The sequence below is a fragment of the Pteronotus mesoamericanus genome, unplaced genomic scaffold (genome assembly GCF_021234165.1).
Source record: "Pteronotus mesoamericanus isolate MK-2021 breed Mesoamerican mustached bat unplaced genomic scaffold, CSHL_Meso_final contig_27, whole genome shotgun sequence".
Taxonomy (NCBI): domain Eukaryota; kingdom Metazoa; phylum Chordata; class Mammalia; order Chiroptera; family Mormoopidae; genus Pteronotus; species Pteronotus mesoamericanus.
In genome coordinates, this window is record NW_026555115.1 from 24261857 (window position 1) to 24286756 (window position 24900).

Here is a 24900-nt window from a genome sequence, read left to right on the forward strand (position 1 = left end):
TTTAAATTTTAGATTATATACATGGTTTACATTATATTTTTATTGGTCAGCATTGGTCTAAACCAATGATCAGCATATGACAGCCAGTTTTATTTTATAAATAATGTTTAGTTATTTTATTTATTTTGTAAATAAAGTTTTATCAGCATAACCATGCTAATTCATTTGTGTATTTTCTATGACTACTTTTGTGCTGTAACAGCAGAATTGAGTAGTTGTGACAGAGACCATTTAGGCTGCTAAGCCTAAAATATTTATCCTCTAGCCTTTTAAGGAAAAGTATGTTAACCCTCGTCCTAAACTCTCTCTGTTTAATCTTCACCGAGGATATTTTTATTTTTTTATTGCCTTGAGAGAGAGAGAGAGGAAGAGAGAGAGAGAGAGAGAAAGAGACATCAATTAGTTGCCTCCTGTCCATTACCTGACTGGGGATTGAACCTGCAACCTAGATATGTGCCCTGACTCGGAATTGAACCTGTGACCTTGGTGCACAGACGATGGATGCTCCAACCAACTGAGCCACCTGGCCAGGGCAACCCCTGTTCTAAACTCTTAAAGCAGAAGCCTATGTATTGGGACCCAGTGGACAAACAGGATTGGTATTACTAACTGCCTATTCCTCCAGTGTCCTACATTTTTCTCAAGGTAGGTTATTTCTTGTCCAGGGCACCCTCCCGCAAGGAACTCTCATTTGCAACACACATGGCTGACAGTGGTGCCCTGGTAGCAACTTGCATCCTGCGATAACTGCTTGCTGTTCAGAGTTCCAAAAGGAAACAGATGGCAAGACTCGAATTAAGATAATTCAAGGAGGATTTATTTACAAAGAAACCCATTATAAAGTTGTAAGTGGGGCATAGGAAAACCACAAAGGATTGTACTAGCCCAGTGCTAGCAGCAGCAGAGCTGTTATCATTTCTAGGCCTTAAAGGATGGGGTGACAGAGAGAACACTGGGACTCAGAAAGAGATATTGTTGTATAGAGTGGGCCACTTCGAGAAGAGTGGTGAACTTCATTTAAAGAACCTATGTACTCCTGACTTCATGTTGCTTTCTTTCCTTGATAATACCAAGAATTCTATCGGATCAGACCCAACTTGATTTTTATTCTTACAAGGTAATAAGTTTGCCTTACTATACCACAGATACTGGCAGGAGATAAAAGACTTCTGGGTCAGAAACAAAGGAGTTTATTACTCATACCACATATTTGTCTTGGTTCCCCCTTGCCACCAATTGCCATGGGGGTCATGTGATGGACACAGATGCTGTGCATGCTGTAGAGGTTTAAGTTTCAGCTGAGGAACACTGAGTTGGTGATTGCATTGCTTTGGGTAGTAAACAGTAAGCAAGCCTGTACTTGTCTCAGGAGAAATATTACTTTATCTGTCAAGGTAGCTCAAGGTTTCACCCTGAGAAATGGCCCTGGTAGAGACCTTAAGTCAAGTCTTACTTTTTTGGTATACCCAGCAAGAAACATAGGAGCAGAAGAGACTCATGAAGGACTGTCTCTTAACAATGTAGTCTGTATATTGCAGATCAGCATCTTAGGGAGAGCAAGCTGGAGATGAGTGGAGGGTGGATTTGAAGGAGCAGTGGAGAGATATCTGGCATTCTGGGTCCCAAGTATTAAATTGTTATTTGGATTAGAGTCAGATCAGCAGTTCTGACCTCTGATCAGATAACAGTACTCTTACTGTCCTTTCCCTTCTACTTTTGTCATCAGAAGGTAGGACTGACTTCCCATAGGACAGCCTCCTTTAGGGTTGCAGTATTAGAAATTATTTCTAATTGACTTACTTACTCTGAAATTATTTCTAATTGACTTACTTACTTACTTAAGTAAGAGTACTTACTTACTCTGAAGGTTGACTTACGAAAAGCAGAAGCATCCTTTCCTTTGGTTCAATGACTATTTTTTCTAGGTTACAAACTGTAGCACTGTGTCGAAAGGATATCTTTTTTTGTGTGTGGTTGGCAGCTGTTAATACTGTGTTATCACAGTGCTCAGTAAAACACAAAAACCATGCTTAGTACTTGCTCTTTTTTCCATCTCTACACAAGTGAGGTAAATTATTAATAGAATATAAGGAATCTGTTATGTTAACTAGTATCTATATATAATTTTAATTTTAGCATACAGTGTTTTACTATTTTATGTTAACCATCTTCTGAGGCATGGTCCTATGTGTACTTTCTGCCTAGGACCTGCCTGATCACTTAGTGTCTGTAGAGTCAAGCCCGCCTACCTTGATGCACAGTAGGAGTAAGGAGGCAGGCAGGCAGTTCAAGAAGTGCATTGAGCTATGTTTAGAGTGCTCCTGATAGTTAAAGAAAAAACATTTTTTTAATAAGTGGCATTTCATATTTGATAATTGTTGAATGCTGTGGGCACGTGACTCTCCTTTCAGTTATCGTATGTATATTGCTGACCTTACCTTAGGGAAATGAACCACTACAGGCAGGGTATGGTCAGCATTGATTGCCCACATCTAAGCCAGGTGTACTTTTACATATTTCAAATTATAATAGGCATCCAGCAGTTCTTATCTACAGTAGATGTTTGTTCTATATTTGGCTGGCAGGAATTATCTTACCTGTCAGACAATGTGTGTACACCTAAGCAACAATGCTATACAGCAGCCAGATTTCAAAACCGAAATTTGTGGACTGAATAAATGAATGCATCCCTTTCATGATTCTAGTTATCAACTGACACCAATTAAACATATTGGCATCCTAATCTGTTCAGTAAAATGTTCATGTAGAGTGCTTTGGTGTGATGAACAAGAGCAAGAAAATATGCTTCATTTGTATTTGTAGTGACAGGCTCATTTCTTTGTTGGTTTTTTGGTTTATTTTAAAATTGCATAGTAATATAAATGCCTTTTTAATATCCATTTATTGTTTTTAACTTCCCTTGGATAATTTGATTTTTTTCTCAAATACAAATGTCCACCATTACCATTAGAGTTTCATATGGACTGAATAAAGAAGTACGTCATTTTAATTTTAAAGCTTTGAGTTTTTAAAGAAATAAGTTTGAAGTTCAGTAATTTGTGCTGAATGATGACATCTGCTGGCAGAAGCATAATATTGTAGCTCAGCTTTATCAGAGATTGTGAAAACCATCCCTTGTAAAGGTGGTGAATGAAAGCCAGTGCCTGGGACTTGCGAGTGTGAAACTGGAGAGTTCCTCAAACCAGACAGTTCTTGTCTTGTATGAGGCCAAAGGAAATCCAAGAGCAGAAGAGAGACCCATGAATTAAGAGGAAAGAAAGAACTATATGCTGCATAGCCATGGGCTGACTATGATCTTACCCTCCATCATTTAAATTTCAAAGTTAAAATATTTTAGAGGATACATTCCATTTGATTTATAGTAAAATTACATTTCTAATTAGAAATATTTTTTACATAAATGTTAATTAACCAGTTTTATTGTAGCTCATTTATTCAGATAATAAAGAATAACTATTACTGCTTAGAGGTGGGAGACATACTTTGAGGATTTTCATTGATACCAGATGGGAAATTTGTGAATATGACATATTTACTTGTCTGTCTTAAGATTTTGCAGCCATTTGGTAATATAGATAACACTTAATGAGTTCTTACTATGTGCTAGACTTTCTTTACAAGTGTTATCTCATTTACTTCTCATAGTAATCTTATAAAGTAGGCAATACTTTTATTATCACTTTTCTGATGAGGAAAATGATGTCAAGAAAGGTTAAGGAATTTGCTATAAGTTCCTCAGCTAATTCATGTTAGAGCTTGTATTCAGGCCTGGGAAGTGGGCTCACAGGAATAGGTCATCTTAAAAGGAGGCATGTTTCAAGTCAACATGGAAGTATCTAATATCTCTAACCATTTTCATAGTCAAATTTTAATTTAGTATTTTTCTTTAAAATTTTTTTCTATCTTCATATGTTACAACATTTAATCTGCTTTTAAGTTTGTGCTTTTGTATGTAAGTTTTACACTTTTAGAAGTGTTTTTTGTTTTCAATATACTACGCTTGTGGAATTCCATGCCAGAAATTTAACTGTTTCACTTTTAAGACAATTAAGGAATAACTTTCATAAAGTATAAATCTTGGTAAGTTTTTGTGTAGGTATACTCCCATATAGTCACCACCCAGATGAAGATATAGAACATTTTCATCATTCCGTCAGGCTCTTTCCTCATCAGTATCCTCACCATCAACTGTCCCTTCATCCTTGAGTAACCATTTTTCTGACTTCTATCTCCATTGGATAGTTTTACCTATTGTTGAACTTAATATACATGTATTTGTACACTGTGCAATCTTGTGTCTGAAATTTTTAATAAAACATTATGTCTGTTAAATGCATATAAGTAGTTGTGTGCATCCGTAATCTGTTCTTTTCCATTGCTGTGTACAGTTTGTCCATTTCTACTAGTCATGACTCTTGAGTGTTTTCAGTTTTTGGCTACTGCAAATCAAGCTGTTGTGAACATTCTTGTGCACATGATTTAGTATATGTGAACACTCATTTCTGTTAGGTTTATACCTGGGCTACAGTTGTTGTGTCATAGAAAATTACATGTTCAGCTTTGGTAGGTACTGCCAAAAGCTTTATATTTTCTAAATTTATCTTTTTTATCCTAATAACCTGTGATCTACCAAGGACACACTCATTTCTGTTAATGGTCTTTAAAAAACGTTTGGGAAGCATAACTTATTAAACAGGGGAATAGATTTTGATACTGATATATAAAGTAGTGCTATGTAGAAAACTTTATTGTTTTTCATGTATTAATATGCTAATAGGTTTCTACTTTGTACTTCTTTGTGCATAGACTAATAGGGGACTATGGGAGAAAATAATGAAGTGTAAGATACAGTTTTGCTTGAAGAAGCTTAGTTTAGCCAGATAGAAGGAGAATGAAAGATAAGTAATGTAGTGTAATCTGCAAGTGATATATGATTTGTATAGACAAGCTGTGCTCTGGCATGTTGAAGAGCAGTCACTGAACTGGAATGACTGGAAAAGGCTTCATGGAAGAGGGAAGGCTTCAGATGAGCCTTGTTGAGTGGGTAGAATTGCATTGGAAGAAATTAATAATGTTATAGGAAGATGAGAAAGGCTTCTTGGCAGTCTAAATGGGCCTGACTGGAGTGAAAAATTTGAGTTGGGGGTGATGGGAAGATGATGGGAAAAGTAGGTTATGGTCAGGCTTTGGAGACTTTAAATGCAAGGTTAGGGTTTTGTTTTGAGTGTTCTGTGTGTAGATTGTCTACTTTTAGTGTTGTTCTCAAAGCTCTGAATGATTTTTTTTTCCCTTTACCATCAAAGCATCAGAATTGTCACAAAGTGTTCTGCTTTTTAAATTTCATTGCCCTCCAAGAAAATGAAACTGGATAAGGAGCAAGGTGAAAGAGTTTTATTGGTTTTTAGAGAGAAATGACACCCTTAAGAGAGGTCTTTTAATTGAAGGAGAGGTTTTACAAATAGCATTTAAAAGAGATTTTAAAGACATAGTATAGATAATTTTGACTGGAGAACTTAATTGATAACAAACTGAACAAAAGGATTTTAAGGTGATTTTCTTTGTGATTGATAGATGTAAAACCCTTCTGTAAAATATACAATGAAAGTCCTTTTTTCCCCTGAAGTCTTATGACAAAACTTTATGAAGAATCATTTTTCCAGCTTTTTTTCCCTTCTTCCACGTTAGTATCTTCAGATTATAAGAAACAGATACCTAATGAAACTTCTGCTGGAAGTAAAAGAGACTCCTCAGATATACCACAAAATTGGTCATTCCGAGATCATTATAGAATGTATTCACCCATAATATACCAAGCCCTCTGTGAGCATGTGCAGACTCAAATGTCACTGATGAATAACTCAGCTTCAAAGAACAACCCTAATGGAATTCCTGCTGTACCTTGCCACACTGGCTCTGGTTCTGGTTAGTATGAATGATATTTTTAAGCATGAATATAAATTCTAATTAAGTTGATTTGTTATAGTATAAGTAGTATAAGATGTGAATGATTTTTTTTATCTCTGTTACCCTTTTAGACTCTCAGGCAACTCCACATTCTAGGTATGGCTTATCTACTTCCACCCCAGTCCAGTTACCTCAGCAGCCACCCTACCCTCCAGTGGTTCATTCTGTAGGTACAATTTATATACTATACAAGTAACTTTTAGAAATTGTCATCTTAAGAGAGAAAATTGAAGTTATTAATTATATCTTAATGTCTTAGAATGTGTAAAGACCAATTATTTTTCCAAGTTATTTTATAGCCCAAGTTGTTTGACCTATTTCTTAAGGATAATAATGAGGGGAAAAAGGGAGAAGAGATCAATAGAAAAAAGAAATCACTCATACCAACCAACCAGACACAATTTCTGTTAACATTGATAGAGAGCTTTCCAATCATTTAATTCTCTGTGTAGATTTTGTTTTCTGGTTTTTATTTAAGTTTTAAAAAAATATGTAGTCATAATTAAATTTTATACTGTGCTTTTTTCACTTAACATTTTATTATAAACATGTTTCTATATTTATATACATTCTGTAAATTTTTCTGTAAATATTTAATGAGTTGATTATACTCAGTAGATATACAATTGTCTGCATAACTACCCCCCTATGACAGACATTTAAGCAACAGTCAGTTTTTTACTACCATATCATTTCTGAAAGTTTTTATAAAAACTTTTTGTATGTTTGTGCTTATTTTCTTACAATTAAATTTCCCAAAGTGTAAGTTTGTTTTAGTCCCCAAGTGGACTAATTTTTGATGCCTTTACCTTTAATCCATGTGTGATATTTCTAAACAATCCATTTTAGTCATGGCTTTATAATGTTCCTATATTGCAGAGTAAACTAATTAACTTTTTAACAACTATAATATTGTGCTAGGGGGAAATCCAGCTTACTCACTGGTGATCTATTGCTCTATCCTGTAGAAGTGATTTTCTAATATTTCTGATTTGAATATATAATAATTAATGCCAGTGCTTACACTTTTGAAGGCTTGTTTTTTTTCTTTCTTTAGGAAGTTCAGACTGATGGTGACAACCAGTTTGCATCACAACATAAAACAATTTCTGTGAACTGTACTGACATTTTAAGGAATACCTTTAGTACTAGTCTTGGAGTTCAGTGTAGCCTGCCCAAAACCGACAAAGCAGCTATTCCAGCATTGCAGCAACTGGATCTTGCTAATGGAATTCTACCACAACGAGAAGTTTCTAAGGAACCAGACCTACTACAGTGTTTCCAAACATATATGAATCTGTTGCATTCATATCCAGACAGCCAGACACATCAAAGTTCCACTCTATTACAGCCAGCTTTCTTGGCCAATAAGGTAGAAAAACGTGTCAAAGAACAAATTGGAGAAATCACAAGTGAAGGAAAGGATTTAAACATACATGTGCAAGATTCAAGAATAAAGGGCGCCCAGAAGGCAGAAAATGAGAACCAGAGTGCTGAAAAAGTTAGAACTGTAAAGTATTTGTTGGGAGAGCTGAAGGCCTTGGTAGCAGAGCAAGGTAATGAGTACTTTATAATTTTTTGTAGCCCCGTGTTAATGCTACATAGCAATGGCATATTATTTAGTAATTTAAATTTAGAATAATCAACAGGGAGTTTGTGATATTTTCCATAGAAATATGCCTTCAGCTAATAAGGAAATGAGTTCTACCAACTTTCTTTTTTAGGTATGGATCCCTCTACTGTGGATTTGAAATGTACTAGGGAATATCAAACAATCTTAGTTGCAAGTGTGTATTCATTCTATTTGATCAAAAGGGATCTTGAGAAGATTCAACCAAAAAGAATTTGTAGAGATAAATTTGTAGATGTTAGAGGATCCCTAAAGATGATTAACTCCCTGGAAGAGACTCATTTTATTTTTTAAAAAATGCAGAGATTTTCTTCACATCATTTCTTTAATAACCAACTGTCCTAATGTTTAATAAATCTCACTGTGAGAAGTAACCCAAACCTTTTTATGTCCTTTTTTACTGTTGGGATCTCTTGATTAAATCAAGAAAAATGTCTTAAGTGGAGTTATGAGATATTTGAGCCAGGTTATATTCATTTGCATGCATTATGTGTGTGTACCCTAATTAATGACTTTTGCTTAAAGTGAGTTAGAAATTTGTCATCTTAAAAAGCATAGTAATGGATTGATTGGAGAAGCACTGATTGAATTTGCAGACTGACATGCAAAATATCAATTCTTAAGTTTATCTATAGGACTATAGCACTATTATTCCAAAGGTTTGATACATTAAAATCTGTTGTCAGACCTTCACCTTATCACTATTCTCTCAACCAAGTACTTAATCATAGTAACCATAATAATAGTAACAACATTAGCTCTCACTTATTGAATATTTACCATATGCGTGACACTGTGCTAAGTGTTGTATGTGCATTATCTCATTTAATTCTCACAGCAACCCTATGAGGTACTGTTCTTGCTCCCATTTTACAGATGAGGAAACCTAGGCCTGGAGAACAGTTTCTCATTTACTCCTCTTAGCAGCCCTGTGAGGTACTGTTATTTCCATTTAACCATGAAAAAATTTAGACTGCACAAGTTAAGTACTTTGACTAAAGTTATTTTGCTAGAAAGTGGGGTAACCCAGGTCACTTCCTCTAACACTTAGGAGTGAAACCACTGTACAAAGGATTGGTAGAGGACTGCTTAGTAATTAGACATTGTTGTTTACTGTGTGCATATACTTTCATGGGGGTGTTAAAATACGCATGAGTTTGAGTTATTTCTTGTTATTTAGAATATACTTCCTACCTCTTTTGGGCATCAGTTAATATTATAATTATTAAATGTTTTCAGCCTATAAAATATGTGAATGGAAATGAAAGGAGAAAAATAAAAGGACAAAAGATCTAAATTCTACATTCTAGATTCGAGTTTGCCACCTCCAAAACCATCCACTTCCCCCAATTATTGAAAAATGTCTACTGCTTTTGATGCTACATCAAATGAGGTGTGGCTGGTTGTGTTAAGTCTCCTTTATAACATTAAATAATAAAACCTTATCTTAGTAGAGAGCCTCCCTCAATATTTGACCAAATTGAATCTCCTAAAATAAATTATTTGCAACAGAATCAAAGACTGTGTTGTAAATATGAATATTGTGAGCAATTATAGGAAACCTGTTAGCAATTACAGGCTAGATGTCTAGTAGTCCTTTGGTGATGTGAACTAGGAGATAGGTGTAAGCTATCTTTTATTAGACTCTGAGAAAAATCACTAATATAATAATGCTGTGATTTAAGATTAACCTTTAGTTGTCTGAATTTAATGTCTTTAGAATTTTTTGAATAAGGCAGCAGGAAAGAAGAAAATAGGGTTTGTGTATTAAATGTAGAAATAATTGAGTTGAGTTTATTTATAGCAAGTTTGTACATATCTAAAAAAATTTCTTCTTTAGTAATATACATGAATAACCATAATCTTATCCCAAAACAACTTATAATATGTTTTTACTCATTCCTTTTGCCTTTTGTAGAGGATTCAGAAATTCAGAGATTGATTACAGAATTGGAGGCATGTGTATCTCTGCTTCCAGCAGCAAGTGGAAACACAAATATTCAAGTTGAAATAGCACTGGCCATGCAACCTCTAAGAAGTGAAAATGCTCAGTTACGCAGGTAAGAATCGCTCACTGTATTTTTGTCTCTATGCAGAGATTCCATGATCAGAACAAAGGTGCCAAATGAGACATCTAGGGCTCCATAAGAAGAATAGGTTTACTGTATTATTGTGTTTCTACTTTGTTTTCCCCATTTTCTATACATTGCTAGTATTCTCTCGCATTTCCATTATTGCTGCCCACTGGCACATATTTTCTACTACCTCTTTTACCTCTGTTATCATTTCGTTGGTAGTGTATAGAGAGGAAAATGAAGTATTGATACCCTGAGGTATTTATCAGGCTAGTCTAGGCTATTCTGCAGTAACAAAGTCTAAAATCTCAGTCTCATAACACAGCAAAAGTTTATTTCTCTCTCACATCAAGACCAACATGGATCTCTTTCATCCTATGACTCAGCACTTAAGTTTCCCTTCATCACAAGGCTGTTGTCTCAGTGTTTCCCAGGAAAAAGAGAACACACGGATTTGTCACACTGACTTTTACATGCCCTGGCCCAGAAGTGACAATCTCACTTCTTATATTTTGTAGGTGAAAAAAGAGGCATATGGCCGTGCCTAATAGAAACATCTGGGATGTAAATTTTTCCCATATTTCCCATACAGGAAAGGAGAACCAACAAGGGTGAGCACCAGTAGCCCATCACACTTAGGCATAGAAAAAAATTTCAATGTCTTTTGACCATCATAACTTATTTTGGAATTATGGTCTTAATTTGTTTAGGAAAGATGTAAACCAGGGATCTAATCTCAAATCATAGAAATCACTTTCTATATTATCAATATCATCTTAAATTTGAATGTGTCAGTGATGACTAAGGCCACCATGCCATTATCTATTTATCAGTGTACTTTGCAGAGAATTGGAGCACGTTTTCAGGTGCTTCTGCCCCATTGCAGTCTGGGTGTGCCCTGAGAGGGCATTACAGTTGCGTGAGCTATAGACATTGTACCAAATAGGACCTGGAACCTGCACAAACTTTGTCAAAAAACTAGAAAGCAATAAAATAGGATTCCTAGTTGTAAAACAGGTTAAATTCATGGATCTGGAGCTGCAAAGACATGACACCCAATGAGATTTACTTGCTTAGGATTATTTAACAATCATTAGTTTGTAGATACTATGATATATAATAGGGTTGCAGGGTTTAAATTCTAATAGTATTATTTTTGTTTCTGGACTAAATGATCTCTATAATAATGGCATTAGTTTTTCAAAATCAAAACCAGGTATAAATAATAATATTAATAGCCAATACTACTTCTAACATTTATTGGTGTTTTCTATGTACCAGGGTATTAATAACCTTTATATGGGTCATCTTTTTAAATTCTTACAACAGCTCTATAAGGTAGGTGTTTTGTTATTCTCATTTACAGATGAGGAAACTAAGTCACAGAGCAGTTAGATAACTTGCCTAAGGTCACATACCTAAGAAGTAACAGAAACAAGACTCAAATCTTAGCAGTTTGGTTTTTTAGAGCATAGTCATCTTAATTTCTATACTCTTACATTGCCTTGGCTAGGAAGTAGAGAGTTGCTTATTTATACTTCAGTATTTAGATGTATTTTGTGAAACAAAAGAATATACTAAAACCGTTTAAAATAATTATGTTTCTAAAGATACGACTATCAAATGATTGTTTTCTTAAATAAACGACCAGAACTTAGTCTCAGAATACTCTTAATATTGTGATCAATGGGATATATCGATGGTTATTACTTATTTTTATTCCTAAGAACACTTTAGAGTTGTTTTAGGAGCTAATTTGTAAACCCCTGAAGAAAGTGATACTCACTATTTTATTGATTATTTGTTTTTAATTTTTTAAAAAAGGTATTAGTTTGATGTCTTGAACTAATTCTTCAGACTCTGCACCAGAGGTCTTGACTCTGTGTCCTTAGAGGACAAAATTATATAGTATAATGTTGCCTCTGTTTACTTGACCTTCTAAAAATGAAACTATTGAAAAATGAAGATTTTGTCCAATATGTGCTCTTATTAGCAGAATGAGGTTTCTAGCACAAATGTAGGAAGCTTTGTGCCTCTTTGGAAGTCTTAATTTAGAAAGAATTATCTATAATCTCCATTACAAATGAAAGTTGGAATGCTTTGGTTCATTCAGAAGTGTTTTTCAGTACTTTTAAACAAAAAAGCTTTCTACCTGGGCATTTAGAAACTTCATGTTTCTTTTTAGACAGGAAGTTCTCCTTCAGGACTTCCCTGGAGTTTATTGCCATCTTGTGGTTTAAAAATATTGCTAGGTGGCCATGGCCGTGTGGCTCAGTTGGTTGGAGCATTGTCCATACATCAAAAGGTTGCCAGTTCAATCCCAGTTAGGGCATATATGTAGGTTACGGTTCAATCCCTGATTGGGGCGCCTATGGAAGGCAACTGATGGATGCTTCTCTCTCATATCAATGCTTCTCTCTCTCTCTCTCTCTCTGTCCCCCTCCCTCTTTCCTCTTTCTCTGAAATCCATAAATATAGCCTCAGGTAAGGGTTAAAATATATATTGCTAGATGCATTGTTTCTTTGGCAAGTGGGCATTTTTCGCATTTGGAGCGGAACAGATTTTATGTGGAATTCCTGGCACAGGGCACAACATTTAGCCTTCCTGGTCCCTACCCACGAAGTGTCTGTAGTGACTCATTCATTGTGACCTCCAAAAGCCATGACACATTCTCAAATTTCCTGGTTGGGGGTTGGAGGGGGCACTACTTCATTTAGGAACCATTGAGCTAAAGAGTGCTTTAATATTTATAAGGCAAGTTAGAATTCATGACCACTTCCTGATTTTAGACTCAAATGCAAGACCATTATGTACCCATACAGAACAAAAAAGTGAAATGGGAAGTCAAATCTTTTGGTTTGATCATTTGAAAGATGGTAACACAATTCTTCTAGGTGGAAGCTACTAGAGAAAGAATAGATTATTTGTTTTTAATTTCACTTTATTTTTTAATTAAAAGATGTAACTGGAGAGAGCCAATGAGTTAAGATTTAGATATGCTGAATGTGTCACTTAGAGTCCATGTGGACATATGTATGGTACAAGTGGAACATAAGAATATGATCCAGGATAGAAATGTAGGTTTGGGAGTTGTCCACTGAATATGTTTTTATTGAACTTTTACTATATACCTGGCTCTGTTTTCATTACTGGAAACAATGATGATTAAAAGCAAGTGATTTCTTATCAGTGTAGAAGTGCTGAATTCACCAAGAATGTATAAAGTGTGAACACAGCCAAGGGTGTATTGCTGGAGAACAACAGCTTTTTAGGGAACATAATAGCTATTTAACACAGGAAGAGGAGTCTGTAAAAGAAACCCAAGAAGGAAGTAATAAGGAAGTAGGAAAACTAGAGAGAATGATGTCACAAAAGCTGTAGGAAGAAACAATTTATAGAAGGGGAGATCTTTGCATTCGTAAACTGACAAAGGGGGCAAAGATAGATCAAGAATAAACATCACAAGATGAATTGCCCAAAGAAAACCCAGGAAAACTTGAAACAGTATTACACAGTCTCCAGGAAATTAATCGAACCCTTTTCAGTGGCAGAAAAAGAGAGATTGAGAGAGAGAGAATTCTTAAAGAAGGTAAAACTTTAAAAGGAGAAGATGCACTTAGAAGATAAAACTTTAAAAGGAGAAGATGCACTTAGGAAAATAAAAAAGAGAAGCAAAAAAATATTACAAAAATGAATTCCCCATGAGAAACAAACAAACAAAAAAAATTAAACATGAAGTCAGGGATGTTATACTCTGTAAAAACCTAAGCAATATGAAGGCTCATTTTTGTAGTTGTTTTTGGCTTTTGCTATCTTCCTATAAATCTATTTGCTTCAGTTGCTACTAAGTTCACATTTAATGTCTTCTAATAGCATTAGCTTACTTCTCTTCCCAAACCCTTTTTAAAAATAATTTATTAATTTATTTTTATTGTGGTAAAATGTGTGACATAATATTTATCTTTTTAACCATTTATAAGTATACATTTCAATTGTATTAAATATATTCACAATGCTGTGTTCCTACAACTACTACCTATATCCAAAACTATTCGTCACCAACATAACCTCTCTACCTATTAAACAGTAGTTTCCCTTATCCCTTCCCCCGAGTATAATCTCCATTCTCCTTTCTGTCTCTGTGAATTTGAGAAGGCTGAAATTTTGTCTTTTGTTTGCTGCTGTATTGAGAATTGTGCCTAGCACCTACTCTAATAAATATTTGTTAAATGACTGAATGCATGGTGGATACAGTTGAAGAAATAATACAAAACAAAATAGAAAAGGGATGATATAAAAATTATTATAAAGAAAATGATACATATGGAAGAGAGGCTAAGAATGAAAAATTGGCATACTTAGTGTTCCTGAAAAAGAGAACAGAACAAATATATTAAAGACAACATTAAACTGTATATAAATAAAAAGAAATTTACTAATTAAAGATGTGTCAGCAGATCAATAAGACACACAGGATCCCAGAAGAACTATCAAAATGACCAAAACCAAGAAATATGCTGATGAAGTTACTGTACCTTAGGGACAATTGAATATCAAAAAGAAAAGCTAATCATGTGTAAAGAGAAAATTATCAGGCTGGCTTTAGCCTCCTCACAGTGATAGTCATTGCCTGAATATCATAGAAAATCAATTACAGAGTTCTAAAGGAAAGAAAATATGCCCCATGAATCTCATAGGTAATCCAGCTGCCTTTCAGTGTAAAGACAACAGTCGCATTCTTAATTATGCAAGAACTTAGGAAATAGAGGACTCTTGGACTCTAAAAAAAAAAAAATATTTAATGGCAAAGTCAGTCAATGAAGAGATGGATTCTCATAAAGGAGTGGATTAGAGATGAACGTTGAATCTAAGACAACTATGGGAATATGGTTACAGAATATAATGTATTAGTAATCTTGACAATATAAATCTTATTTCTTTTACTTTAGGTTATTGTGGGGGTTTCTGCTTGTTTGTTTGTTTTGCAGTAGAGAAATATTTGCCTAAAGTTTATTAATGAGTTCTGGTTTTACTCTTTATTTTTCCTTCTGTTAAGATCACATAATACTAAATTCAGTACATATTATTTTTAAATGTGTTTGTAATAATATCCCATTATTTAAAAATTCTGTTTAGTTAAATTTCTATCTATACTAGAAAACTATTTGAATGATATCCAGCAAATAATGATAAATATTCTATTCAGCATTGTGCTAGAGAATCTAGTTAGTGTAATAATGTAAGGCAAGAAAAGAAATAAGAGTACAGCCACATTAGGAAGAAAGAAGTAAAACTCTCTTATTTACATACAACATGATAGTTTTTGTAGAAAATCCTATGGGATATACAAAAAAGCTACTAGAATTAAAAAATGAGCTTAGCAAAGTTGTGGATATAAGATCAATATACAAAACCAATTATATTTGTATGTATTAGCAAATGAACAATTTGAAATGAAATTTAAAATTAATACAATCTATATTAACATGAAAAAATTAACAATTTAGGGATAAATTGGATAAAAGGTGTGTAGGACCTGTACAGTGAAAACTACAAAACATTGCTGAAAAAAATAGAAGACCTATGTAAGAGATAGACCACATCGATAGATAATAACACTTATTATTGTTAAAATCCATTTTCCCAAAATCAATCTATAGCTTCTTTGTGATTTCAGAGAAAACCCAAGCAAGTATTTTTGCAGAAAGGTGATTCTAAAATTTGTATGAAAATTCAAATAATCTAAAATAACCAAAACGGCTTTGGGAAAGGAGAACAAAATTGGCAAAACGGCTTTGGGAAAGGAGAACAAAATTGGCACTATCCTATTTCAAGACAAAGTTATATTAATCAAGACAGTTTGATGTTGGCAATAATGCAAACAAATAGATAATTGAAAAACTCACACATAGTTAATTGACTTTAAAGGTACCAAGGAAACTCAATGGGGAAAGAATAATTTTTATAATAAGTAGTGCTGGAACAATTGGAGAGACATATTATTTTATTTTTATTAAACTTATTTGGGTGATAATAATAAAATTTTATAGGTTTCAGATATAAAATCTTATGATACATTATCTGTATATTGTATTGTGTGTTCACTACCACAAGTCAAGTCTCATTCCATTACCATTCATCCTCCCTTTACCTACTTCTGCCTCCCCCGACCCACCTTTATGTCTGTTAATCACCATACTGTTGTCTGTGTTCATGAGATGGGTTTTTTTTTCTTTCTTTTTTTCTGCTTACTTCCTTCATCTTTTTCACCCAGCACACCAACTCTTTCCTCTTTGACAGCTGTCAGTCTGTTTTCTGTATCTATAAGTCTGTTTATGGTACATGCCTGTCTCTGACTGGCTTATTTCATTTAGCATAATACCCTCCAGGTTGCTTCATGCTGTTGCGAAAAGTAAGATTTCCTTCTTTTTTTTATGGCTGAGTAGTATTCCATTGTGCAAATGTACCACAACTCTTTTGTCTCCTCATCTATTGATAGTCACTAGGGCTGCTTACAATTCTTGGCTGTTGCAAATAATGCTGTAATGAACAAAGAGCTGCATATATTCTTTCAAATTAGTGTTTTGGGTTTCTTTGGCTATATTCCCAGAATGGAACCACTGGGTCATAAGGCAGTTCCACCTTTAATTTTTTGAGGTAACTCCATACTGCTTTCCACAGTGGCTGCATCAATCCACATTCCTACCAACAGAGCATGAGGCACTATCCTGTTTCCTATCCTCTTAGGCTTCTGTTTTCTCCGCATCCTAGCCAGTGCTTGTTGTTTGTTGATTTATTGATGATAGCCATTCTGGCCGGTGTGAGATGATATCTCATTTTGATTTAATTTGCATTTCTCTGATGATTAGTGACATTGGGCATTTTTCATATGTCTGTGGGCCATCTATCTGTATGTCCTCCTTGAAGAAGTGTCTATTCAGGTCCTTTGCCCATATTTCAGTTGGATTGTTTGTGTTTTTGGTGTTGAGTTTTATAAATGATTTATACATTTTGGATATTAACACCTTATCAGGTGTATCATTGGTGAATATGATCTCCCGTTCAGTGGGTTGTCTTCATTTTATTGATGGTTTCCTTTGCTGTGCAAAAATTTTTTAGTTTGCTGTGGTTCCATTTGTTTATTTTTTCTTTTGTTTCCTCTACCCAAGGAAACACAGAAAAAATATTGCTATGAGAAATGTTCAAGATTTTTCTTTCTTTTATGATTTTTATGGTGTTGAGTCTTACATTTAAGTCTTTAATCCATTTTAAGTTTATTCTTGTATATGATGTAAGAAGGTGGTCTAGTTTCATTTTTTTGCATGTATCAGTCCTATTTTCCAACACTATTTATTGAATAGATTTTCTTTACCCCATTGTGTGTTCTTGCCTCCTTTGTTAAATATTAATTGAGCATTAAGGCATGGGTTTATTTCTGGGCTCTCTATTCTGTTCCTTTGATATATATGTCTGTTTTAGTGCCAGTACCATGCTGCTTTGATTACTATGGCCTTGTAGAGTTTGATATAAGGTAACATGATTCCTCTAACTTTGGTCTTCTTTTTCAAGATTGCTGTGGCTATCTGGGGTCTTTTTGTGGTTCCATAGAAATTTTTGGAATATTTGTTCTAGATCTGGGAAATACACCATTAGTATCTTGATAGGAATTGTTTTGAATCTGTAGATGGCTTTGGGTAGTATGAACATTTTAGTGATGTTAATTCTTTCTGTCCATGACATAGTATATATTTCCATTTGTTTTTTCTTCCATCTCTTTCTTCAGTGTCTCATCATTTCCTGAGTATAAGTCTTTTACAGACTTGGTTAAATTTATTCCTAGGTATTTAATTTTTTTGATACAGTTATAAATGGGATTGTTTTCTTAGTTTCCCTTTCTGATAGTTCTGGACATTTATTTTGTATTCTGCTACTTTACTGAATTCATTTATTAGTTCTAGTAGTTTTTTGGTGGAATCCTGACAGTTCTTTATATGCAGGATCATGTCATCTGTAAATAATGACAGTTTTACTTCTCCCTTTCCAATTTGGATGCCTTTTACTTCTTCTTTTCCGGTTGCTGTGGCCAGGACTTCCAGTACTATATTGAATAAGAGTGGTGAAAGCAGAAATCCCTGTCTTGTTCCCGATATTAAGGGAAATGCTTTTAGTTTTTGCCCATTAAGTACAATATTGGCTGTGGATTTCTGATATGTGGCCTTTATTAGTTGAGATATGTTCCTTCTATTCTCACTTAGCTGAGAGTTTTAATCATAAGTGGATAATGGATTTTATCGAATGCTTTTTCTGTATCTACTGATATGATTGTGTGATTTTTGTTCTTCATTTTGTTTGTGTAGTGTATCATGTTTATTGATTTGCAGATATTGTACCAACCTTGCATCCATGGGATAAATTCCTATTTGATCATGGTATATGATCTTTTTAAAGTTTTGCTTGCTCCAGTTTGCTGATATTTTGTTGAGGATTTTAGCATCTATATTTATCAGGGATATTAGCCTAAGGTTTTCTTTCTTTGTGGTGTTTTTATCTGGTTTTAGAATTAGGATAATGCTGGCTTCATAAAATGTCTTTGAATGTATGGTAAAATTCACTTGTGAAGCTATCTAGTCCAGGGCTTTTGTTTACTGGGAATTTTTTCATTACTGCGTCAATTTCATTCATTCTAATTAGTCTATTCAGATTTTCAGATTATTCCTGATTCAGTTTTGGAATATTGTATGCTTTCTAGGAATTTATCCATTTTATTCAGATTGTCCAATTTTTTGGAATATAGTTGTTCACAATATTTTCTTACAGTTCTTTGTATTTCTGTGGTGTCAGCTGTTACTTCTCTTTCATTCCTGATTTTGTTTATGTGGGATTTCTCTTTTCTTCTTGATGAGTTTGGTTAAAAGTTTATCAGACTTGTTTATCTTTAAAAAGAACCAGCTCTTTGTTTTATTGATCTTTTGTATTTTTTTAGATTGTATTTTGTTTATATCTGCTCTGATCTTTATTATTTCCTTTCTTCAGCTCACTTTGAGCTTTGGTTGTTGTTGTTCTTCTGGTTCTTTTAAGTGTAAAGTTAAGTTGTTTATTTGAGATTTTTCTTACTTGTTGTGGTAGGCCTGTAATGCTATGAATTTCCCTTTTAGGACTTCTTTTGCTGTGTCCCATAGATTGGGGATTCTTGTGTTTTTGTTTACATATATTTCAAGGTATTTTTTTATTTCTTCCTTGATCTCTTTGTTAACCCATTAATTGGTTAGTAACATATTATTATTTAGACTTTATGTGTTTATGTGTTTTTCTGCTTTTTTCTTGTGTTTTGATTTCTAGTTTCATACATTATGGTTGGAGATGTTTGATATGATTTCAGTCTTCTTTAATTTATTGGGACTTGTTTTGTGTCCTAACATGTAGCCTATCTTAGAAAATGTTTCATGTGCACTTGAAAAAAAATGTATATTTTGCTGCTTTGAGGTAAAATACTCTGAAGATATAATTAAATCCATCCAACCTAGTGTGTCATTTAAGGCTGCTCTTCGCTTGTTGATGTTCTGTCTGGAAGATCTATCCATTGATATCAATGGGATGTTAAAACCCCTACTGTGAATGTATTTCTGTCGACCTCTCCCGTAATGTCCATCAAGATTGGCTTTATATATTTAGGTGCTCCTATCTGGGGTGCATATATGTTTACACAAGTTATATCCTTTTATCGGGTTACTCCCTTGATCATTATGTAGTGTCCTTGTTTGTCTCTTACTATAGCCTTTTTTTAAAAGCCTATTTTGTCAGACATATGTATTACTATCCCACCTTCTTTTTTTTTTAACATTTATGCGAAATGTCTTTTTCCATACCTTTAATTTTAGCATGTGTGTATCTTTTGTTTTGAGATGGGTCTCTTGTAGACAGCATATATATGGGTCTTGGTTTTATGTCCATTCATCAACCCTGTCTTTTGTGTGGAGCATTTACACATTTACAATGATAGTGATTATTGATAGGTACATATTTATCCTCATTTTATTCTTTTAACTGTGTTCCTCTGTTTTCTTTTTTTCTTCAGCTTCATCTTCTTCAGGAAGACCCTTTCACCTTTCTAGTAATACTAGTTTGGTGGTAACAACTCTTCTAGCTTTTTCTTGTGTGGGAAGTTTTTATTTCTCCTTCACTTTTAAAACATAGCCTTTCTGGGTAAAGTAGTCTTGGTTGTAGGTCCTTGTTTTTCAACGCTTTCTATATTTCATGCCAATTCCTTGTGGCCTGAAATGTTTCTGTTGAAAAATCAGCTGACAGTTTTATGAGAGGGCCCTTGTAGATAACTTATCTTTCTCTTGCTGTTTTTAAGATTGGTTGTTTTTTTTTTTTTTTTTTTTGTCTTTAACTTTTAGCATCTTAATTATGATGTATCTTGGTGTGGGCCTCTTTAGATTCCTCTTGTTTTGGACTCTGTACTTCCTGGACTTTTGTGTCTTCCTTCACTAGGTTAGGGAAGTTTTCAGTCATTATTACTTCAGATAGCTTCTTGATTTCTTCCCCTTGCTCTCCTTCTAATACCCCTATAATGCAGATGTTGAGGTGCTTCATGTTCTCCCAAAGGTCCCTTAAACTATCCTCATTTTATAATGTTTTTTTCTTTTTGTTGCTCTAATTGGGTGTTTTCTGCTACCTTGCCTTTCAAATCAGTGATTCGATCTGCTTCATTTAACCTACTGTTTATTCCTCCTAGTGTTCTTCATTTCAGATATCATATTTTTCATTTCTTAATGGTTCTTTTTTATGGTTGCTATGTCCTTTTTCATGCTATTTTAGTTGTCACTAAGTTCCTTATACTTCTAAGTTCCTTGAGCATCCTTATAACTATTCTCTTGAAGTCTGTCTGTTAAATTGCTTGCCTCTGTTTCATTTAGCTCTTTTGCTGGAGATTTCACCTTCCATATGGATTATATTTCTTTGTCTTTCCATTTTGGCTGCCTCTTTGAGGTTGTTTCTATTTATTAGGTAGACCTGCTATGACTCCTAGTCTTGGTAGGGTGACCTTCTATAACAGGTGTCTCATATAGATCCAGTGGCATGGTCTCCTTGATGACCTGATTTGGGTGCTCCAGGAATGTCCCTTGTGTGGTTATATGGGCCCCCCCTATTGTAATTGAGTCTTGATTGCTATTGGCCAGTTTGTGCATTGCGTTGACCCTCAGGTTTGTTGACTGTGAGGGTCAACCTCGACCACAATGTTCAAGCTGCTGTGCACACGAAGTAGAATTTGCCTCAACAGTGTTTGTGCCTGCTGAGATCTGCCTTTGGATATGCCTCTTGTGAAGCTAATTGGATCCTGCTCTGATGTGTCTGAAACTGGCCTCTTTGTGTGTTGGTTCCAGGGTATCTTGGGAGGGACTCTGGTGTAGGCCAGTGTCAGGTGCTTCCTGTGACTGGCCCTGGGCTACCTGTTTGGAGCTACAAAGTGACCCACAGTGGCTGCCTCTGCTGGGCGTGAGTTTGGACAGGAAGGACCACACTACACACCAAGACCAGCTTTTACCAACACCAGGCCCATTGACAAGTCAGCTAAAGTCCCAGCGTAGCCCGTGCTTTACCTCTGCCTTCCAGATGCCTGTTAAGCTCAGGCCCTGACAGAGCCTCTGGTTGCATGAGGTAGTTTCTCAGTGAGTCACCAGCGAGGGGTGCGTGCTGTTCACCAGGTTGATACAAGTTCAAACTTAGTGCCAGTGCTGGGCCTGAGACCACTCAACAAATGACCCAGAGTATACCAAGTCTAGCCTTCACACACTAGGTGCTTGCACAGCTTTGTGTTTGGTCAGAGAATCGTCAGGGTGAAGCCAACAGAGGCCAAGATTTGGCTGTGTGAAGGGAGGGCTCTGCACCAGTCGGGCATGTTAGGGAAATACGGCCCTGTCCTAGAGCCATACAACTCAGTCTCTCCCATATTCAGCCAGGAGCTCAATCTCAGCAGAGTGGGGCTACTGGGAGTTGGGAGGCTAGAGCTAGTAGATATCCTGTGAGGGGGAGGTCCCTCAGGACTTCGGGAATGTGGGGGGAGTGGGTCCCATGTTAGAGTCAGACAGCTCAGTCTGTCCCAGATTCTGCCCAGAGCTTGGTAGTGTGGAGCCACTGGTAGTCAAAAGGGTGGGGCTTTCTAGATCCTGGAGAATGAGGCTAAAAGATCTCCCATGAAGGGGCGGTTCCAGTCAGGTTCTCAGGGAAGTGGAAGAACGGCTTTTGCCCCAAAGCCACACCAGCCAATCACTGATACCCCCTGAGTTTGCCCAGACCACTACACCCTGGCCCAGGCAGCTAACACAGCAGAGTACGAGACGTGTGTGTGTGTGTGTGTGTGTGTGTGTGTGTGTGTGTGTGTGTGTGTGTGTCGGGGGGTGACAGAGAGTCCAGGCAGCTAACACAGCAGAGTACGAGACGTGTGTGTGTGTGTGTGTGTGTGTGTGTGTGTGTGTGTGTGTGTGGCGGGGGGGTGACAGAGAGTCCAAAGGGTGGGGCTACTGCATTCCCCCAGGCTGATGCCATATGGAAGGAAGTGTTCTCCCTAGGAAAGATGGTGTCTGTTGTATGGGAAATGACTCAGCCCAGGAATCTTGGCGATTATCCCTTCAGCTCTCTCCCTAGAGCCACAAACGCCAGTCTCTCACGCAACTCTAGTCTGCTCCGCCCTACCCTACTGTGTTGGATCCTAGGGTAAGTGGCTATGAACAAGATTTTGTGTGTTGGACCTTTAAGTGGGATCCTGTGTCTCTCTAGCAGACTATTGTCTCTCCCTGGCAGACAGAATCTCTGCTGATTATTGCTGTTATGAACATCATTGAATGTTACAAAATTTTAGAAGTTTTGCACATGTACAGCTGTTTGGTTAGAATTATTTTGTTGACGGTTATGGAACATTTTACATTGTGTTACATACTGCCAAATTGCCATCTAAAATGGTTATTATACCAATAGACTGCCGCTGATTGAAATAATTTGTTTCCATACCGTACTTTCCTCACCAAAAAATGTTATTTTTGTTTGTTTTTACCATTCTTTGGGACATAAAATATCTCTTGATTTATACTAGCATTTCATCATATTAGTGAGGCTGAGCATTTTTCACATGCTTATAGGCTGTTCTGTATCTTATGTGAATTGCCCATTCTTATCCTTGGTCACTTTTTACTGCCTTTCTTACTGATTCATAGGAGTTCTTTAAATGTATGGACCTTTTGTTTGTTATATATGGGGAAGGTATTTTCTTCCAGACTGTTAATTCTGGAACAAGTTTCAAATTTTGATATAATTAAATCCTTCATTCTTTCTCTTGGTGGTTGCTAGATTTTGAGCCTTGCTTTGGAATGCCTTCCCCACTTCAAGATTATGTAGATTTCCACCTAAAACTTGTAGAGATTTTTTCTGTATATTTTATTTTATTTTTTTTAATTTATTTTTTAAACATATTTGTCTCTGCCTCCCCCCCACCTCTTTCCCTTGCCCCCTCTCTCCTTCCCCTCCTCAGCTCTTTCCCTTTGGTTTTGTCCATGAGTCCTTGCTATATGTTCCTTGACTTTCCCCTTCCCTTTCCCTGCCCCCTCCCTCCTTCCCTCTTGTCTCTGTTGATTTCTTTTCCTTTCAGTGTTGCTGGTCTTATTTTCCTTGCATCTTTGTATTGTTGGTTAGGTTGCGCTTATAGGTGAGATCATATGGTATTTGTCTTTCGCCCCCTGGCTTATTTCGCTTAGCATAATGCTCTCCAGTTCCATCCATGCTGTCGCGAAGTGTAGTAGTTCTTTTTTTCTTTCTGCTGCGTAGTATTCCACTGTGTATATGTACCATAGTTTTTTGATCCAATCATCTACTGATGGGCATTTAGGCTGCTTCCAACACTTGGCTATTGTCAATTGTGCTGCTATGAAGATTGGGGTGCATAGGTTCTTTTGAATTGGCGTTTGGGGATTCTTAGGGTATAGTCCCAGCAGGGGAATCACTGGATCAAAAGGCAGTTCCATTTTCAGCTTTTTGAGGAAATTCCACACTGCTTTCCACAATGGCTGCACCAGTCTGCATTCCCGCCGACAGTGGACTAGGGTTCCCTTTTCTCCACAGCCTTGCCAGCACCTGTTGTTTGTGGATCTGTTTATGATGGCCATTCTGACCGGCGTGAGGTGGTACCTCATGGTGGTTTTGATCTGCATTTCTCTGATGGCTAGTGATGCCGAGCATCCTTTCAAATGTCTCTGGGCCCTCTGTATCTCCTCCTTGGAAAAGCGTCTGCCCAGGTCCTTTGCCCATTTTTTGATTGGGTCGTTTGTCTTCTTGGAGTGGAGTTGAGTGAGTTCTTTATATATCTTGGAGATCGAACCTCTAGCTGATGAATCATTAGTGAATATATTTTCCCATACGGTTGGCTCCCTTTTCCTTTTGCTGATGTTTTCTTTCGCCGTGCAGAAGCTTCTTATTTTGATGAGGTCCCACTTGTTTATTCTTTCCTTTACGTCCCTTGCTTTAGGAGACATATCAGTGAAAAAATTGCTGCGTGGGAAATCTGAGAGTTTCCTGCCAATGTTCTCCTCCAGGACTGTTTTGGTGTTGCGACTTATATTTAAGTCTTTTATCCATCTTGAGTTTATTTTGGTGTATGGTGTCAGCTGATGACCCAATTTCAATTTTTTGCATGTAGCCATCCAGCTCTCCCAACACCATGTGTTGAAGAGGCTATTATTGCTCCATTTTATGCTTCTGCCCCTTTTGTCAAATATTAGATGCCCATAGAGACCTGGGCTTATTTCTGGGCTTTCTCTTCTGTTCCACTGGTCTATGGATCTGTTCTTGTGCCAGTACCAGATTGTTTTGAGTATAATGGCTTTGTCGTAGAGTTTGATGTCCGGTATTGTGATCCCTCCTACTTTGTGTTTCTTTCTCAAAATTGCTGCGGCTATTCGGGGTCGTTTATGGTTCCATATAAATTTTTTAAATATCTGTTCTATTTTGTGAAATACGTCATTGGTATCTTAATAGGGATTGTGTTGAATCTACAAATTGCTTTGGTTAGTATGGACATTTTGATGATATTAATTCTTCCAATCCATGAGCACGGTATATGCTCCCATTTATTTGTGTCTTCCTTAATTTCTTTCTTCAATGTTGTATAGTTTTCTGCATACAGGTCTTTTACCTCTTTGGTTAAATTTATGCCTAGG

The 24900-nt window shown here is 36.0% G+C and overlaps 1 protein-coding gene across 1 annotated transcript in view; it reads left to right on the top strand.

Moving 5' to 3' along the window:
• Positions 1 to 24900, top strand: part of CCDC14 (coiled-coil domain containing 14) — a 53096-nt gene that overhangs the window by 8148 nt on the left and 20048 nt on the right. The window contains exons 6-9 of the mRNA XM_054575199.1: positions 5707 to 5943; positions 6057 to 6151; positions 7043 to 7541; positions 9534 to 9675. Coding sequence (XP_054431174.1) covers positions 5707 to 5943; positions 6057 to 6151; positions 7043 to 7541; positions 9534 to 9675 — 973 coding nt within the window. The remainder of the gene's footprint in view (positions 1 to 5706; positions 5944 to 6056; positions 6152 to 7042; positions 7542 to 9533; positions 9676 to 24900) is intronic.